We start from the raw sequence: 15,450 nt of genomic DNA on the forward strand, positions 1-15,450 counted from the left end.
AAAAGAGAAGGGGAGGGAGAATAGATGAAAGCTACAATTTTCTCTCGTCCAATTCTTGAACTATATATCATTCTTTAAGTAATTCATTCCTTCTCCAATACAATAAATACATACAAATGCCAACAAAGGTTTCTATTATTACATTTGGGGAAGAATAAATCAGGGAAAGAGAGTAATATTCAATAAAAACTTCAACTATAACAACAGAATGGCAAAAAATTACAAAGGAGGCTGAACGCATGTTGCTGGCCTCAACACTTCTGAAGCACATTTGTACACAGGGTAGCTTCTCTGTTTATTCAAATCAACCCATCAGATCCTCTCAGAAAACCCCGATTTTCTAATTGACCAATAACCCTGTCAATTCAGTTCCTCTCATCTAAAATCATGGCCATCATTCGCGTGAAGTTTTGTTCTGCTTGATCAAGGCATATGCATCACTGTATATAGCCACAACGTTTGAGAAGACTGCAAGGACTATCATAATGACAGACAAAGTCTTGTCTGATTTAGTAGCAATGTTGTAGCGGTCCCTGCATGGTTGAAAATACATTAATTAGGTATCGCCAAAAGCATAAACACAACAACAATTGTAATATACAGCACAACTGCTTAAGTGGAAAATAATCATCTCAAATTTCAAATATTATTTTCCCTATTCTTTTGTTATGCTTTAACAAGTCCACGTAATTTCTTTGTATGGTACTATACATTCTACAAGTAAGGCCTTCTTTGGATAAATTTCTCTATAAACATTTATAATAATAAATAAAAAAGAGAAGAAAGTAAAAGGAGTTGAGTTTCTTTCATGAGTTAAAATCAACTTATACATTTAACTTTTATAGAAGTCTCCTCGTCTAACTTCTCTAAAAGTTGAAGTACATAAGTTGATTTTAACTAATGGGAGAAGTGTAATTCATTTTACCTTCTTGATTTCTTCTCTTATAAATAAGTGTTTATAGAAAAAGTTTATCCAAACAGGACATAAGTGCATTTTCAGTTAACTATGTCAGGGATCCAACAATCATCAGAATCCTGGAAGAATAAAAAACAGTGATCAAACTCACTTAAGAGTGATGGCAGCTGGAAAAATGAATCCTATACAGACTGCGGCAGTTGCTCCAGTAAACTGGAAGGCATCCCAAATGCTAGGTATGAAATTTGCTCCCAGGAAGATAACACCAATAAGGGCAACAGTGAGTGATGCAAATCTGACGTTATCCAGAACCAGAGGCCTTGATTTTGAGAAGAGGAGACCATCTATGTTGAGACGCAACGGAAAGAAGACAACTGGAAATACAAGCATCAGGTGCGCAGCATAGCTTATACGAACAGCATCATTGAGCACAGAACCGAAAGGAATTCCAAGATCGGTATCGAAATTGGCCAGTACATCATCAAGAGTTCCTTCGCCAAATAGGAGGAACCCAAAGAAGCTTATCATTACATACACTGAAGAGCATAGAACAAGGGCGGTTTGTACAACCCCTTGCATCTGTGAGGAGTCCTCAAGTTCATTGTCTATGCTGTGAACTGCAGAAGAAAAAGTGCCCAACTATCAGTACTTCTAAATTCACATAACGCAACCATCTGACTTTCGAAGAAATAAAAAACTAGCATACAAAAACATGAAAACAAGTATAGCAAGAGAAAAAGTAAGCTTGGCACAAAGGTTGAATAACTTGCATACCATTGTAGTGGCAGATATACGCAGTCACAAACACAGGAACTACAGTGAATAGTCTGAAGAATGATGCCACATCAGTCGTGACAGGGAAGAGTCTGGGCATCACAATGCCTCCACTAAATATCTTGACAACAGCAATTCCCACGGCAATGACTAGAAAAACAACTGCAAGTGCGACTGAAAGGGCGGACGTGAATCTCAATGAATCTGCAACCACAGAGCAGGCAAGTAAATCCTCCATGCATTCATTGTAAAAGATGAAGCTAAATAGATCGACATAAGACTTCCCCCCATCACATGAATTGAACATTCAAAATTTACTGCTTAAGGAATTTAATATGTTGCAACTGAAACTAAAGATCAATCAGAGTTCAAAACAGAATAACCATATATGTCCACCAAGTCAAGTCATCAGGGTTCAAACTGATGATATAGAATATAAGGCAGCAAACAACATAAATGTTTCCAAAATTCTTTTTTTTTTAACTTAAATTCTACAATAAAATAGATAATTTGAAAGCATGACCAAACTGAGTAACAGAAAACTAAAGCTATTAACAAGCAATTATTGGTAAAATTCTACCCAATACCATGATTACCATCTTAAGCTTTAATGGTATTTTAAATTAGCTTTAACACTTCCTACAAATACTGAGATGAGTAGTTGCGTGACAACAATCCTTGTAGCAATCCCTTGTCATCAATTATGCAACCAGGGGTAGTCAAAACTAGAACTTATGCACCATGGTCCATAAGTTCTAAGCATGTATCCGAGTGATCTCAATCATCTTCCCAACACTAAATGACACAATCACACAACTAACCATTTTTTTTGTTATTTCAATTAAATGAATAAGACTCACCAATTCGCTTAAAGCTCGCAAGAGGTACAAATATGGCAAGTGTTGTAAAAAGTACAACAAATGTCCGGCCTGTCCACCATTGCACACCAAACCATCCTTCAAGGATACCATAGTGATGATCTCCACTTGAAGATGTTCCAGAGAGCACATCACCTGCAAGATGAACAACACAAAACTAAATCAAACAACCATACAGATCTTGCTTCTAGGGGTTGATGGTTGAAACCTAAACCTATGATAACAATAAACATCGACCCAAATTAATTGAAGTACTACTAAACTCAATAATAAAGGTCATACCAATTATAATCATGTAAACAATCAGAACACCGATGTTATTGATTATAACACATATCTGCACCAGAGCTTTTCCATAATTCCCAAAGGAATCCCCCATGAGACCAGCATAAGAAGCAGACTTCCCAGCCCGGGTAAACCGAATCAAAAGCTCAATTGACTTCTCTGTCAACAAAGCCATGATGATGATGGCAAGAAGACCAGGTATCATCCCCAACTGTTTCAAGGTTGCAGGCAAGGCCATGATACCAGCACCAATAATTGTGGTGGATAAGTTAAAAACAGCCCCAGAAAATGAAGCTCCATTGAAATCATCAAAACCAGCATCACTCTCCTGAACATGACTTTTTGGCAACAAGGGTGCATTCTCATTAACAACAACAGTCTTGTTCTTCCTTGATTTCTTCTTCTCTGCCTTAGGTGCTAGACTACCAATCGTCATTTTCAGATTTCAAGCCTTGGAAAACCTCAAAGCAACAATTCTGAAAACAAAAACACAACATCAACATCAACAACAAAAAACAAAAACATACCCAGTTATAAAATTGAAGCAAAGATGCAAACTTTTTTAGCAATTATTAGTTCAGGTAATCTCAATTAAATACCTGATATAAAAAAATACCCCAATTTAAGCAAATACTTGGGACTTGAATCCAGAAGGGGAAAAAGGAAATAACTTTCAAACTCAACAAGGAATTTACAACCCCAATAAAAATTCAACAAGACCAAGTTGGGGAAAATGAATAATTGGGTCAGAAGAACCCAAAATCTGCTGCTAGGAGAAGCAGTGAATCTAGCATTTCCCAAGAGATTTTGGGTTGTGTTTGAATTTTTGAAAGAATTAAAAACAACCAATGACCAGAAAGATTCGACGGCCGAAGTTAAGGTTGGATATGTGCAGCCACAGGACCCCAAACAAACCAATTTGGAAAACCAATTAGAGGTTGGTGGCCAATAGGCTTCATCTTATAGACGAATCAAAGACACAAAAATACACGCAATCATATTATGATTAAAATAATATTAACATAATATAGAAGTAAAAATAATTAATTTTATATTGATTAAGAAATTTGATTAATGCTATTCAATTGTACTACTTATTTTTATTTTTTAAAAAAGTTATCCTTCATTAGAATTTAATAAAAAAATAAAAAAGTATTGGAACTAAAATAACAATTAATTGAATAGAACTTTAAAAATAATATTATTACTATTTTCTTATAATAGTTACCTAATTGATTGAGATCAATAAAAATAATTAGATTGGTTATTTCGTTGTAAATTTTAATTTCATTTGTAGACCAATCATACATTAAATAGTTTAAGATATTGATATATTAGAAATGTAAATATTAATCGGTACTCTTAGACTATTTAAAGAATTTAAAGTAAATTTTTTTATTGGGTAACTAAAAAATTATATTATTCATAATCTTTTTTTTGTGTTTTTTTATGATTTTTACACTAAAATATTTTTTTTGTTTATTAGTCAATGTTCTAAGACACGAGACCCTTCTTTAAATTCATTCAATCAATATACATACTTAATTTTGTTGATAGTTCAATAAATATATCAATTTTCATAAAAAAATAATAATTATTAATAGACATCACATTTAATTAGGGATAGTTTTTTTTAGCAAATAAAACAGGCTTATGTTTCTAAATAAGACAAAAAATGTTATATTTTTACTATTTATATATAACAAAAGAAATACAAATACAGTCAGTGGAAATTTTTTTATAGTATTTAATTCTAAAATATATATTTTTTTACTTATATTTAGATACTAAGGGAGTCCTGTAATAAGATTATAAACACTAATTGATATTAATATTGGTAAAGCATGCCAAATTGCCAACTGACCGAATTATGTATGAAACTTGAAATAATAATGGTGTGGGGAAAGCAAGCTGCTGACACGTTTGATGCATACAAGTTTAACAGTTTGGACTATATGTTCGTTTCACTATTTCAAATTTCAATATCAAATATTCTCTCCGTTCTTAATAATATTTTTTTTAAAATAAAATATTTGTCTTTCTTTATAAAATTATTTTCTATTTTTAAATACATTAATTATTTTTTATATACTCTTATTTAATTATTTTTTCTATAAACATTAATAATAAACAATTGAGTAAATAAAAAATTAAGAAAAGTATGATTTTAAAATAATAATACAATTAATTCAAAGATTTAATGTGATCAACTAATTTAATTATTTTTCTTAAGGAACATAAATTGGTTTTTTTTCCTACACCACACTTTCTCTCTCTTCATTTTTTTTCAAAATACACATACATCAAAAATATTTCCTAAACTACACTTGTTTTGAGTTTGTTTATTAAATTCTTTTTTTAAAATTTAATTCACTTGTTTTTCTAAATATATTTTTCACATTTAAAAAATAAATAAAATTTTAATATTTTTATTTTATTTTTTAAATAATGAGAATAATTTTTATTTACTTATTTATTAACAGTTTTAAAATAATTAATTAATAGTCTTAAAATAAATAAATAAAAAGATAAAGTGATTAAAAAATAGATTGATTAAAAACTCAAGTATGTAATCAAGTAAGTTGTGTTTCTAGGAATTTCTCCTCATAAAATTTATAAATCACACGTGATCAGATAATTGTTCTTTCGATGAGATCATGTAAAATATTAAAAAAAAGTAATCAAATATCAAATAATAAAATTGAAATATAATGGAGACGTGTTAAAAGTGGTCACAGAGTCCAACTATAAGCATTTTTATCTAATAAAAAATTTTAGTTATTTTTAACAAACAAGTAATCCAACTATTAGAAAAAAATTATATATTGATTGTGTTTTTAATCAATCTATTTTTTGTCTCTCTATTTTATCTTATTTAATTTCTTCATCTAATACAATTAAGATATGATAACTATATATATTGTATTTTTAATCAATCTATCTGTTTTTTAATCACTTTATCTTTTTTTTATTTTAAAAGTGTTAATAAATAATTAAACAAAAAAATATTTTCATTATTTAAAAAATAAAATAATAACATTAAAAATTTTATTTATTTTTTTAATGTGAAAATAATATTTAAAACAACAAGGGAATTATTTTTTTAAAAATAATAATTAAATAAATAGATTTTTGTTTTAATTTTAAAAAAAAGCCGGGACCAAAGAGAAGTCGGTTCCCCAACCCCTACTTCTCTTTGCAAACTCAAAACAAGTATAAAATGAGAAGAAAGAATGTGTAATGCAGGAAAAGAATAATTCATTATACACCAAAAACACCACCCCTTCCTGTCTTTATTATAAAATTTACTGTAATTAACTAATTTATCAAGATTAAAAAGTTATTTAATTTTTATAAACAAAATAAAATAATAAAAGTTTTAAATATTTATTTATTCAAATTAAAAATGCATATAAGTTTTATTTTACAAGTAAAAAACTTGATTTCTCCTTCCCCTAAAATGATCTATTTCTAAGAAAGATGGTGAAAGTTTGGAATTTAGGTGTTTACCAATTTATGCAAGCTGGAAATGAAATTCCTATTTATATTTTTCAGATTTATTTCCAACACAGAAAAACTAAAAAAGGAAGGGTCGTGGGATTGCGATGACACCACGTGGGATTCGAGGTTCAGCTTACTAGGTTGATTCAGTTGTCAATGGAAAATCACAAATATATATATATATATATATATATATATATATATATATATATATATATATATATATATATTATAGGATTTCAAAATAGAAAATGATTCGATTTGCCAACTTGTGCAGAACAAAATAAAGGCAAGTGGCCAAACGTGTATATATAAAAGAGAACAAAGTACAGATATTTTCTGGTCCTCAGTCCAAGTCGCAAATCAATAATCTTATGTAGGAAAAATAATTTGCTATAATATTGACAAGTCCAATAACTTGTATAAAATGATAATTGAAACAGTTACGTTTCTTAAATAGATTCTTAATTCTTCAAAAACATCATCACGGAGGTGACTGGTGCAACTCGTGAAGTTTTGTTCTCACTACAAAAATGGTTGGTATCCAAAAAGCAATCAGTGGCACCCACTATTAAAAATAAAAATAAATGATACCCACTTATAACATGAGCAACATAAGATAATCCCAGATTATTTGTTTAAATGTATATGATATAGGCAAATGTTAACTGCTATCACTGGCTAACAGCTTTAAAATAGAATTATTTTATTAAAAAGTGTCATTAATATGTTTTTATGATGATTTTCAATATGAATTCTGATATATGTGTGTGAAAAATAGTATAAATTGTAATTAAAGTTTAGATGATAAGGGCCTTTTTTTTCCTTAATAAAAAAATTGAGATTCTAGTTTGTTTTTTTAGATAAGATTTTAGTTGAAAATAATAGCTATTGTCATACTCCTCTCTTGTAAGTTATTGATTGAATGACGAGTTAATTTCTCTATAATTTTTCCAATAGCATTTACAACAATTGTTTTAATGAATTGTTTATCATATTTTTTTAGGGTCTTTTAATTTTGCATAAATTTAAATATTTTGTATGAAATTTATTCGGATGTTAAAATGGCTCCAATAATTAATTAACTTAATTTTATGAGTTATTATGTTTAAAAAAATATTTTATTTATAATATAAATTTATTAAATAACGATTGTTTATATAAATAATGCCATGTCACATGTTTCAATAAGAAAAAAAATTAAATAACTCATATAAAGATTATCATCGAAATAATGCTCTAAATCCCTTAAGTAAGTTTCTCTTAAAATTTGGAAACAAGTTTATTGGAATACGATTTATATAAAATGTAATATGTAACTTTTTATATTATTATTATTATTATTATTTAAAATTACGTTTAGCAAAAGGGCATAGCATCCATTTTCTGTCCCTGTCCAAAATATAATAAAGATAAGTATTGTGGCGAAAGTTGGATCCCATCACCGACAAGCTTGACATTTATATACATACGTGTCTGCAAAAGACATCTATGTACTTTCAGCGTACCCTAAATAAATACTACACTTAAATTAATTTTTAAAAATAAATAATAATTTTATTATTATCAAGAAAAATATTTGAAAAATTAATTCTTGTGATTAATTTCTTCCCACAAAACAATATCAAACTATTGAAGAATCAATAAGAGCATAAATAAATATATCTAATGAAATTGATTTTGAAACCAATTACCGTAAATTCACCTGTATACAGCTACAGCACTTTTAAGTGATGCGACAAATAAATGGTCACTTGAATTTGGAAGTTTCTGAATCCTTGCAAAATATTTTGAGCAAGTGAGAGAAAGTGTGTGTGAGTCGCGGCAAATAGTTTAATTCTAAAGAAAGAGACAAAGAAATAAAGAAAAAAAGTTACTGTAATTAACAGTGACGTGTGATAATGAATTTTGGAGCATAACCATCAACATCTGAATTGGCCCTTTCATAAATGACTTTTTGTAACGCAACGGGCTAAGCTAATGTCCCACACCTGTCGTCATGGGTCCACATGACCGACCAATGCAGTGAACGTTTCGGTCTTTCTAACCTCTTCACTCTCCACACAAACATAATACTTATCAACACATTTGTATTCTAGCAAAAATAACTATTTCCCTTAAGCACAGTATTTTATTTATTAAGTTAGTCTGAAATTTAGTAAAAATAATGCCTGGTTGAAGTAATGAAAATAGTGTTTTATGCATATTGTTAAATATAAGTTGCTAATTCTTCCCTTCGTTCACATCCAAAAACCACCTTTAATACTTTTATTTTGTTCGTGTTTACCAATATTGATGGAGTAATAGTTCATCTTATTATTCTTATTTCTCAGTATCTCATTAATAAACAGGGCTCTTGTAAATTTCAAGAGTATATTTTAAAACTAAAATATAATAATAATAATAATTTATTTGTATGTGTGTATTTTGTTACACTCTTAATTATTATTTTTTCCAATTCATAAGAATAATTATTATTATTCTCTAAAATATACTTCTATTTGTTTTAAAGTAATGGAATCCTTCTCTATTTAATGGAAACAAACAAACTTGATACGGAAGTTCTTTCGAATTAAAAATAATTAATGAACATATATTTTAAGTCCTTGCATTTGCAACCACAAGTTTATGATAAAATATTTTGGTATCACTGTTTTAGCAAATCATTTTGTTATGGCTAATTTTTCTGGTTAACAAAAACAATGACTGTTATTGGAGGGCGCTATAATAATTTAGAAATGACATATGTCAGTGTGCTGAGTAAGAATTCAATAATTAACATTAAAGATATATTTACTAGAAAATCATTTTGAAGTTTGACGTCTTAGGTAAATTTAAATTATAAAATATCTTTCATATGCAATTCCGATCTAGCAGGACCACAAATAATGTCTGAGTTTGCAGTTTAACAAGTTCTTCGTCATTTGAGAGTTTTTCACAGGATAATTATGTATAATTTTTTAATAAATTGTTTTAAATTTTTTATCTTTTCAAAACAGTTGATTATGCCGACTAATTGATCTAATAAATTCAAATAAAAACGTTAATTAATAAGGATATTCACAGTCCAATATTTTTATTTATTTATGAAACAACATTTTTTGAAACCATTTATTTCTCCTAAGTATTTGATTATCAACACATCAATCAATAAAATTTGTGATGTAGGTCATAAATGTACTCATTACGACAAGAAGTTAACATAAACATATTTTTAAAGTACTTTAATTAGACATTGTAAATGCATTATAGTACTATATTTACTTTTATTTTGCTCGATTACTCGTAAATGTTTACTTAATTCAAATTAGTGCTTCGGTCACGCTAGAGATTGGACCGTTTGTAATTGTTGGAAGAATTATTGTCTTCTGTGTTGACATGATACTAGGCATTTAGAGACAAACACTATTTTTGAGAATTTCTTAGAATAAGTAGAAAAAAAGAAGAAGTTAGATCCATGTCGAAGAAATATTAATACATTTGTTTTATTTTTTTAATACAAATGTAATTTTTATTAAGGGGTCTAATTCAGTTGGTTATATTGAATGATGCAGGATTATTGTAAATCTCTTGTATTTAATTCTTATTTATTAAAAACTACAATTGCAATTTTTTTAATTAAATATTGGAGAAAATGGTATACAAAGGCGTCGCAACTCTTCCTACTTTTATCATAACTGGTACATATTCGAGAGTAGTCAATTTTGTAGGTCCGTTTAATATTCATTCCTTTTATTTATAATCTTTGTCAACAATAATAATAGTTACACCATTTTTTAATACACAGTTTATTTGGTATATCTGAATAATAATAAAAAACTCTAAGCTGAATAAAAAAAGTATATTTGGTAGTAAATATCAACGAAAAAAATTAATGGAGAAGAACGTTCCACGTTTCATAATCAAACTCATGTTCATGCATTCTTTTCGCCCAAAAGCAACTTTCTTTGCTCGCGAATAACGATAATTTATTATATGTAATATACTGGACAATGTAAGACAATAACTAGTGTATTTAGAATATCAATTAAAAAATATTAATACACTTTATGATATTTTTACTATACTTATAACGTGATTTTTTAATAATTTTATCATTGATTCTTTAATTAAGACATAAATCAAGGAAATCCATAATTTGGTAGTGGCACGTTGCACTTGCACCCGTTAGATCGAGCATTGAAAATATGACACTTGTAGTATATTTTAAAATTATTTTACTTAATCATAACAGCTACTTGATTTCCTTAAAAAAAAGTTATTAGATTAACAAATGTCTAATTGGAATTGGTCTGTATTGATAACTTGAAATTGTACATATTGTTTGGCGAATTATCTTTTGTTGACACGAGACAAACCCTAATGGTGTAATCTATGGTTAGGTTGGATAACAAATTTTAGTTAGTTTTTAATTTTTTTATTAGTTGAAAAAGTTGATTTAGTTATTTAGTAAATAATTTTTTAATAATTTTTGTTTTTTAAATATTACTTAAAGTAATATTTTTAAAATGTTAATTTATACTATATATATATATATATATATATATTATTTTATTTTATTTTATTTTTAAATAAATCATAATTTTATTATATTTTATATTTTTGAGGTATTTTAACATCTAATTTTATCAAATATTTATAATTTAATAAACTATTTTTTCAGTTTTTAGTTTTTAGATTTCAAATTTCAACTAGTTTCATCAAATATAACCTATGACTATTATTAAAGATAATTAATATTTTAAGTCTACACATTTTTTATTATTAAATTACCCTTTAATATATATAACTGTTTTTATTTTTTTCATGAACCTTAAAAATATAGCTGCTGATATTACTTTCTTTAATTATTTTTTATGTTAAAAATACATATAAAATCACTAAGTGTTTCTCTTTCAACCATTTTCATTTTAAAGACCATATATATCTTTTACAATAAATGATTTAAGTCTAATAATAAATTATTACACAAATTTTTTCTTATGAGTATATAGGTATCTCAAGTTAGAAGTTGAATACTTAAAAAAAATACGTGTCTCAATTGATAATATAACTTTTTTAAATTGTTATTACTAATTTTATTCTCAATTTAATTGTTGTTATTATGTCAAAATTCTTTTAAAAAAAATGTCAAAATTTGAGTTTATTCTTCCCGCATGTGTAATAATGAGAATTGCTAGTATTTTGATATAAGATGATGAAACTTTAAGAACTAAGAATTATGATGCAATGCCTGTAAATAATCCATTTAGACGTGAATCACGTGATAGAGCTGTATACATGCATTAACTATAAAACAGTTACTATTTATTTTTGTGTTATTTGATATATTTGATGATTTTTTTAAAAGGAAATGTAGATCTCAACACAGATCCAAACACATATTTATATCATGTCATTCTTTACATGTAAACGTTTGAAGACAATTAAAACTAATCATTAGATTCATCGGATAAATGAGACCATATATTAATTATAAAAAATATAACATTTAATAGTTATATTTTAATTGAATAAATTAAAATAACATTTTTTTACACAAAATAACATTTTAATTGATCCAAACACATTTAATACTTACAAAAATAACATTTTTTTACACAAAATATAACTTATTGAATAAATTATAAAAAATATAAAATTTTAATTGTTATGTTAAATACATTTAATAGTCCATCAATTATCAATTATAGTAATTAACAAGTAGGAGTATTAATCATTTAGAAAAAAAAGGAGGAGTAATAAAATATTATTTCTGATTTTTTAAAAGAAATAAGCTATAGTATAAAATATAGTTGTTTCTTATAAAATAAAGATTAGAGTTAGGACTATTTTACAATTCATCTTAAACTCAAAGAAAGTTTATGAAATAATTTCACTGGTAAAAAAACAAATAAAGAGGCACATGTAAATCATCATATACCCCCTAAAAAAAAGTCACCCAAATTGGCCCCAAACAAGAAAACATGCCCATTAGGTTTTTTTTTTTCCATTAAACTTAAGTGTGTGAAAAGAAAGACGAAACGCTTCGTTTGACAGTGAGGGGCAAGCGCGTTTTGGGTTAGGGTGCAACCGTATCTGCCATCGGAAATCAGCAATTCAGTGTTCCAAAATCCAAACCGACCCGTTATTTTTTTCTTCTTGTTCAAATTCCCCTCTTTTCATATGGTTCCATATCCTTCTTCAATTATTGGAAAAATTCTAATCTTGCCTTCAAACTTAGTTTTCTCCATTCATTTCTCTTTTCCCTTTTTAAATTTGCAAAATTAAACCCCCCCTGGTGATTCCAATAAATTATATTCACTTTTGTGGCTTGAATATATAATCTTTTACAAGTGTTGAAGTGTTGCATTAGTACAATGGACACTCAAAGTGCTGAAGACACTGTTGATATTGATCTTGGAGGTGTTTCATCCATTGGAGAAGCAATTGGGGATCTAGGTGATGACATGGCCACAGTGCTCACCGGGCTGGAATTGAATGTTGCATGTTTACCTGAGAAAGTTGCAAACTTTAGCAATTTTGTGATGCATTTGGAAACTTTTGGGAATTGGAGGGCTTGGTTTTGAAAGTTGCAAACATGGATTGTGTTGGGAAGTTTCTGGAGTTTGATCTGTTGTGTGGGGTGTTGGGTTCTGAGGTTGTGGACAAGAAACAGTCTGCTAGTTTTGAGAGGACTCTGTCTTCTTATAAGAGGAGAGGAAATGGGATGTGAAAGATCTCATTGATTGATTCATTTATGTAGGTTTTATTTTTTGGTGGCACATTGATTGCTTGGTGTTATTTATTTCATGATTTTGTCGTTTTCATTAAGTTTTGTTAGAAAAAGGCTATTTCTAAGAAATCTTTTATGTCTGTCCCATCATATTATGGGGGGTCCACTTCAATTTCCACGTGAAGTTGTTTGTGGAATAAAGTGGGAACTCCTCTCTTGCATTAATGGGCTTCTTTTATTAGAAGAAAAAAAATTGGGCTGACTGATTGGCTCAATATAGCTGATTCTTGACGAATGTGTGAGCAATAAGAATATCTTTGTCTAAATAATTATCTATTTTTGATTAATATTTATTACCCTTTTTTAATGACAACAGGTAATGTTGAAGAGGGTGAGATCATCTTAGAGGATGATGAATCTTTAAATGTAAGCACAGTAATGAACATGCAAACACCTGAGCAACAAATACATGTTCTGAGGATGCTAGAGAAATCTTTAGCAAATGAAATAGATCTTGAGAAGAATTCATTGACTCAAGGCAAATTGAAGAAAAGATTAAACAAAGGATGGCTTCTTTAGAACAAGAGCTAATTCTCATGGAGGGAGAAGCAATTGATGCTTGTGAAAGATGGCTTGAGGCAAATAATGCACGCGAGATATTGAAGAGAATTTCAAAACAACTGTTGGATAAACTTCAACTTTCTTAGTTCAATTTGAATGGTTTAAGTCAGCGTGAATCTGAACTCTGAGCTAAGCTTGAAACTTGTATAGAACAATTGAAAGAGAAGGATGTTCCTGTGGACAAGATTGAACATTTGAATGATAAACTAATTCTTGCCAATTCTCAGGTTGTCGCTTTAAGTGTCAAGGTGTGTTCACTTGAGAAGCAGCTAAATGAATCTGAATGCCAGGTACTAAATCTAACAGTGATTTAAATGAGGAATTAATCTTCTTGAGGACTAGATTGGAATGCTTGGAGGGATCATTACACCAAGTGGAGGAAGCAAAAGTGGCATCTGCAAAAGATATCGGAAAGCAGACCAAAGTATTAAAAAAATTGGTGATGTAGCTGGCTGTTGAGAGAGAGCATCTCAATAAGCAGGTGAAGATCAGGCTTCTGAAATATTATTTCTGGCCATAAAGTAATAAAACCATTTGGATCTATGATGGATGGGTTATTTGTAGGCTGCTAGGTCTCTGTCTGCATGATGTTAAGTTTAAGTGTTTCTGGCTCATTAATCAACAGAAACAACTAGGACTTCCAATGGCATCAATTAGTCTGCATAGTATAATGACCGAATGTTGTATGAATATAACTATGTATGGAATTATGTGATGCTTTGTTTGTTGGGTCAGTTTGCGAATAACAATTGAACAACTAATTAATTTTTTAGATGTGATGGGAAGGGATTATTTAGATTTTGACTTGTATATTTTTCACGTATTAGAGTTGTTCCAATTTATTTGTAATTTAAACATCTCAACTTAATGGAGAATTCAGAGGATGAAAATTTAGCAGGTGTTTACTTGACTATTGGGATGCTTTATTTTCAAAAACATTTTTTTTTTGCATAGCAAAAATAGATATATTATAGATTGAAATAGTACCAGTGGTACTATGGATACATAAGGGTGATTATGCATCCAGCAGGGTTCCATCATTTAAGCTAGACCAAGTTGAAAACACACAAATATGTTACATAATCCTCCCACACTCATTCCCTCCTAACTTCTAAACCCTTTCTTGAGATTGGATGACCATTGATTAAAATGCATTACAAAGTCCTTCTCCATGGTTTTGATCCATGTCCAGATTAGAAGGACCACATCATCCATCAGTTTGCTTCCATCAAAAGTAGCATTTTGGAAGACTATTTTATTTCTGTGCCGCCAGATTGTGGATGTTAAGGCAATCCAGCAACACTTCCATCTTGTCGACTTTTTCCCTTCAGAAACCCCGTGTCCGTGCTGCAGGTAGTGATCCCTAGGGTTTTGAGGCATTGTTGTTTATAAATTTACCCAGGATATTGTCTCCCACCATAAAGGGAGGATATTGCTGCAAGTGAAGAATAAATGTGCAGCCTCCTCCTTTCTATTTCTGCAGAAAGGGCATAACACGTCATTCATCATCACCTATCTCCTACTGAGATTTTTCTTTGTTGGTAGTCTATCTCGGATGAGCCTCCAAGCAAACACTGCAGCTTTTGCTGGAATTTTGAGTTTCCATAATTCCTGAAAATCAGAATTCAGAATTGCCCCCGTTGTTTCTCCCCATATCAAGTTATACCCACTTTTTGTTGAGTAATCCCCGCATGTGTCAAGTTTCCAAATCCAGGTGTCTTCCCTGTGTGAATCCACTTACTATTGTGAAATCTCTCCTA

At 29.1% G+C, this 15,450-nt stretch overlaps 1 protein-coding gene and 1 pseudogene across 1 annotated transcript; one reads left to right on the forward strand and one right to left on the reverse strand.

The window, feature by feature from the left end:
• Positions 1-3,790, reverse strand: LOC114422774 (amino acid transporter AVT6A-like). The gene is made up of 6 exons (XM_028389300.1): positions 3,453-3,790; positions 2,851-3,329; positions 2,551-2,703; positions 1,691-1,894; positions 1,068-1,533; positions 1-533 (listed from the first exon to the last, which is right to left on the reverse strand). The coding sequence occupies exons 2-6, from the start codon at positions 3,287-3,289 to the stop codon at positions 395-397; spliced, it is 1,401 nt and encodes a 466-aa protein (XP_028245101.1). The 5' UTR covers positions 3,290-3,329; positions 3,453-3,790; the 3' UTR covers positions 1-394.
• Positions 3,791-12,398: 8,608 nt separating this feature from the next.
• Positions 12,399-14,355, forward strand: LOC114421482 (annotated as a pseudogene).
• Positions 14,356-15,450: the final 1,095 nt, after the last annotated feature.

This window comes from Glycine soja, chromosome 8 (assembly GCF_004193775.1).
Source record: "Glycine soja cultivar W05 chromosome 8, ASM419377v2, whole genome shotgun sequence".
Classification (NCBI taxonomy): domain Eukaryota; kingdom Viridiplantae; phylum Streptophyta; class Magnoliopsida; order Fabales; family Fabaceae; genus Glycine; species Glycine soja.